General features: G+C 53.3%; 1 protein-coding gene across 1 annotated transcript in view; it reads left to right on the top strand.

Annotated features, from left to right (window-relative positions):
* The first annotated feature begins 963 nt into the window (after positions 1-963).
* Positions 964-5081, top strand: part of LOC119976760 (H-2 class I histocompatibility antigen, Q9 alpha chain-like) — a 136064-nt gene continuing 131946 nt past the window's right edge. The window contains exons 1-3 of the mRNA XM_038817501.1: positions 964-1148; positions 3782-4042; positions 4301-4573. Of these exons, the coding sequence (XP_038673429.1) occupies positions 1100-1148; positions 3782-4042; positions 4301-4573 (583 nt within the window). The 5' untranslated portion in view covers positions 964-1099. The remainder of the gene's footprint in view (positions 1149-3781; positions 4043-4300; positions 4574-5081) is intronic.

Genomic DNA, 5081 nt, shown 5'->3' with positions numbered 1-5081 from the left:
GCTGTGACTAGAAGTGAACACAATGCTCCAGTTCGGGGTCTAACCAATATTTTATAAATGTTCAGCATTACCTCCTTGCTTTGGTACTCTGTGTCTTTATTATGAAGCCAAGTGTTCCATTTATGCTTCTTGAACAGTCTTATCAAACTCCCCTGCCACTTTCAGAGATTTGTGTGCACACTCCCTCTGGTTTCTCAGTCTCTGCACTCCATTTACAACTGCACCAGTCAGTTTATACAACCTCTTATCATTCTTCCTTTCAAATGCATCACTTTATTTAAAATAGTATTGTATCTGTCGTGTGTCTGCACATTTCACCGTCTGTCTAATGGAACATTGATCTTCATCTGAAGGAGGCTGGGAGACAAAGTGATGGAAGTGAATCTTCAGTTTTACAGAGTCCAGGTCAGATCCCACCTGGAGTAACTGTTCAGTTCTGGTCACCGCCCCTCAGGCAAGGGAGATTGGTCTCAGAAGGGATGCAGTGCTGATCACCAGAATGATCCCGCAGCAAAAGGGAGTTTTGTATAAACCTGGCTTTAATTCCCCAGAGTTTAGACTGTTGAGGGGTGATCTGATCGATCTGTTCATAATGTTAAAATAATTCAGCAGTGGTAGAATCCACATCCACTCTCCTCAAAAATGTATGAATGTCCGGAAAATTGGAATTATTAAATCTAAGATTAAACATTATTTAAGGATATGGAGCAAAAGTCAGAAACTGAAGTTTAGATCAGCAGTGATCTGATTAAATGGTTAGCACAGATCTCCTCCTGTTCCTAATGTCCTTCCCTCTTTCACTCTTTATCAAACTCCTTTCAGCTCATTCTACCCGGCAACTGATAATGTCACAAGTTGTATTTAGTTGATTGGATGGTTCACAATATTGCGGAAGTGTTTGTTGCTGAACCTGTTTTGTGTCTATTCTGCCAGAAACTGATGATTCACAGACTCTCCTTATTCTGATTGGTTCAATTATATTTTGGGTCCAATCCGATTAAGTCACTGTGAATCGGACAAGTCGGAACTTCCGAGTTGAAAATTTCCCTTCAGGAAAAGATTTCCCTTCAATATTTCCTTTAATCGGACGAAAGCAACAATGATTGGACTGATGGCGCTGCTCCTTCTGTGTCGAGAGGTGTCTGCAGGTGAGTGATGGGGTGTGAGAGGGGCAGAGCCAGGCTGGGTACTGGGGCATTAACCCTGGGTCAGTGAGTGATGGGGTGTGAAAGGGGCAGAGCCAGGCTGGGTACTGGGGCCTTAACCCTGGGTCAGTGAGTGATGGGGTTTGAAAGGGGCAGAGCCAGGCTGGGTACTGGGGCCTTAACCCTGGGTCAGAGTGATGGGGTGTGAGAGGGGCAGAGCCAGGCTGGGTATTGGGGCATTAACCCTGGGTCAGAGTGATGGGGTGTGAGAGGGGCAGAGACAGGCTGGGTACTGGGGCATTAACCCTGGGTCAGTGAGTGATGGGGTGTGAGAGGGGCAGAGCCAGGCTGGGTAATGGGGCATTACCCCTGGGTCAGTGAGTGATGGGGTGTGAGGGGCCGAGCAAGGCTGGGTACTGGGGCATTAACCCTGGGTCAGTGAGTGATGGGGTGTGAGGGGCCGAGCAAGGCTGGGTACTGGGGCATTAACCCTGGGTCAGTGAGTGATGGGGTGTGAAAGGGGCAGAGCCAGGCTGGGTACTGGGGCCTTAACCCTGGGTCAGTGAGTGATGGGGTTTGAAAGGGGCAGAGCCAGGCTTGGTACTGGGGCATTAACCCTGGGTCAGTGAGTGATGGGGTGTGAAAGGGGCAGATCCAGGCTGGGTACTGGGGCCTTAACCCTGGGTCAGAGTGATGGGGTGTGAGAGGGGCAGAGCCAGGCTGGGTATTGGGGCATTAACCCTGGGTCAGAGTGATGGGGTGTGAGAGGGGCAGAGACAGGCTGGGTACTGGGGCATTAACCCTGGGTCAGTGAGTGATGGGGTGTGAGAGGGCAGAGCCAGGCTGGGTATGGGGCATTAACCCTGGGTCAGTGAGTGATGGGGTGTGAAGGGGCAGAGCCAGGCTGGGTACTGGGGCATTAACCTGGGTCAGTGAGTGATGGGTGTGAGAGGGGCAGATCCAGGTGGGTACTGGGGCATTAACCCTGGTCAGTGAGTGATGGGTGTGAGAGGGGCAGATCCAGGTTGGGTACTGGGGCATTAACACTGGGTCAGTGAGTGATGGGGTGTGAGAGGGGCAGAGCCAGGCTGGGTATTGGGCATCAACCCTAGGTCAGTGAGTGATGGGGTGTGAGAGGGGCAGAGGCAGGTTGGGTACTGGGGCATTAACCCTGGGTTAGTGAGTGATGTGGTGCGAGAGAGGCAGAGCCAGACTGGGTACTGGGGCATTAACCCTGGGTCAGTGAGTGATGGTGTGAGAGGGGCACTGCCAGATTGGGTACTGGGGCATTAACCCTGGGTCAGTGAGTGATGGGGTGTGAAAGGGGCAGAGCCAGGCCAGGTACTGAGCCTGCAGAAGAGGGAGGTTGTGGGTTGTGAGGGAACTGAGGGCAGGGACATGCAGCTGGAGAGTGAAGAGACAGAGAGGAAGATGGAAGAATACAGGAGGAGACAATCCTGTCCATCTTTCCTGCAATTAGATCCTTCTTGGTCTGTATCTAAACTCCATCCCCCCCCCCCCCCCCCCCCCACACCCCGTGTGCTCCATATTCCTTCCCCAACAAAAATCCATCTCTACTTTGAAAGTTGCATTTGACCCCAGCAATTACAGGTACTTGAGGGAGAGAGTTTCAGAATCCCACAGTTATTTTCGGTGAAGAAGTTCCTGGTTACACACACCAGCCAAAACTAAGAGAGAGTGGAGTAAATAACACAGATTGGGTTAGAGACTGCAGCAGCCACACAGCACAGACTGGGTTAGAGAATCCAGCAGCCACACAGCACAGACTGGGTTAGAGACTCCAGCAGCCACACAGCACAGGCTGGATTAGAGACTCCAGCAGCCACACAGCACAGACTGGATTAGAGACTCCAGCCACATAGCACAGACTGGGTGAGAGACTCCAGCCACATAGCACAGACTGGGTTAGAGACTCCAGCAGCCACACAGCACAGACTGGGTTAGAGACTCCAGCAGCCACATAGCACAGACTGGGTTAGAGACTCCAGCAGCCACACAGCACAGACTGGGTTAGAGACTCCAGCAGCCACATAGCACAGACTGGGTTAGAGACTCCAGCCACACAGCACAGACTGGGTTAGAGACTCCAGCCACACAGCACAGACTGGGTTAGAGACTCCAGCCACACAGCACAGACTGGGTTAGAGACTCCAGCCACACAGCACAGACTGGGTTAGAGACTCCAGCAGCCACACAGCACAGACTGGGTTAGAGACTCCAGCAGCCACATAGCACAGACTGGGTTAGAGACTCCAGCCACACAGCACAGACTGGGTTAGAGACTCCAGCAGCCACATAGCACAGACTGGGTTAGAGACACCAGCAGCCACATAGCACAGCCTGGGTTAGAGACTCCAGCCGCAGAGCACAGACTGGGTTAGAGACTCCAGCAGCCACACAGCACAGACTGGGTTAGATTCACCAGCAGCTACACAGCACAGACTGGGTTAGAGACTCCAGCAGCCACAGAGGATAAGAGAGGCAGCGAGAGATCAGACCTGGCTGGGAACTCCAGCATTTGTGCAATTCCCGATCTGACGTTCTGAGGAACATTTCAAATGTCGGTGCTGCTGGTTAGGGATTCAGACCCTGATGTCTCTCTGTGTGTTTTTTAGGCTCTCACTCTCTGCGGTATTTCCTCACGGGTATGACTCCAATGCCTGGATTCCTGGAGTTTGTGGCTGTCGGTTATGTGGACGATGTGCAGTTCGTTCTGTATGACAGCGATCGGAAGGACTTGATTCCCAGAGAGCAATGGATGGTGGACAGTGAGGGGCCTGAGTCCTGGGAACGGAAGAAGTTTCTCGCATGGGAGCAGGAGAATTATTTCAAAGTTGATATTCAGAGCCTCATGTCCAGAACCAACCAGTCAGGAGGTGAGTCCTCAATCTCCCATCACTTGAAGCCCAGAGTTGATAGAGATGTTGATGCCAGTGGCTGATTGGCTGTGTTTGTGAATGTGGAGGTAAATCTCAGTGTGGGGAGGGAAGGTTTCTCGTGAGGCCTCCTTTGATTGGATGGCGAGCGGCCCGTGCAGCGACCCCGAGGGCCTGCCTCTGATTGGCTGTCTGTATTTGAATGGGGCTTGTTGGAATGAAAGGCTCTGATTGGCGGATTGTGTTTCTGATCAACAGGGATCCACGTTTACCAGTTGATGAATGGCTGTGACCTGAGAGATGACGGGAACACAAGTGGATTCAACCAGTACGGGTGGGATGGACAAGATTTCATCAGCTTCGACAAGAGTAACATGGTGTGGGTGACCCCGGTCCCCTGGGGAGAGAGCATCAAACAACGGTTGGACCAGAACAACGTCAACAACCAGCTCTGGAAACATTACCTGGAGATGGAGTGTATCGAGTGGCTGAGGAAATACCTGGAGTATGGACAGAGGGAACTGACAGTCGGTGAGTGAGGGGAGGGGTTGAGAGTCGGTGAGTGAGGGAGGGACTGAGAGTCGGTGAGTGAGGGGGACTGAGTGTCGGTGAGTGAGGAGGGACTGAGAGTCGGTGAGTGAGGGGGGGACTGAGAGTCAGTGAGTGAGCGGGGGGGACTGAGAGTCGGCGAGTGAGGGGGGGAGGGGGGACTGAGAGTCGGTGAGTGAGGGAGGGACTGAGAGCCGGCGAGTGAGGGGGGGACTGAGAGTCGGTGAGTGAGCGGGGGGGACTGAGAGTCGGCGAGTGAGGGGGGGGGACTATGAGTCGGTGAGTGAGGGAGGGACTGAGTGTCGGTGAGTGAGGGGGGGACACAGTCGGTGAGTGAGGGGGGGACTGAGAGTCGGGGAGGGAGGGGGGACTGAGAGTCGGGGAGTGAGGGGGGAATGAGAGTCGGGGAGTGAGGGGGGGACTGAGTCGGTGAGTGAGGGGGGGACTGAGAGTCGGTGAGTGAGGGGGGGACTGAGAGTCAGTGAGTGGG

This window comes from Scyliorhinus canicula, chromosome 13, assembly GCF_902713615.1.
Source record: "Scyliorhinus canicula chromosome 13, sScyCan1.1, whole genome shotgun sequence".
Taxonomy (NCBI): Eukaryota; Metazoa; Chordata; class Chondrichthyes; order Carcharhiniformes; family Scyliorhinidae; genus Scyliorhinus; species Scyliorhinus canicula.
Note: the sequence above shows the minus strand (reverse complement) of the source record. Positions and strands in the feature narration are given on the sequence as shown.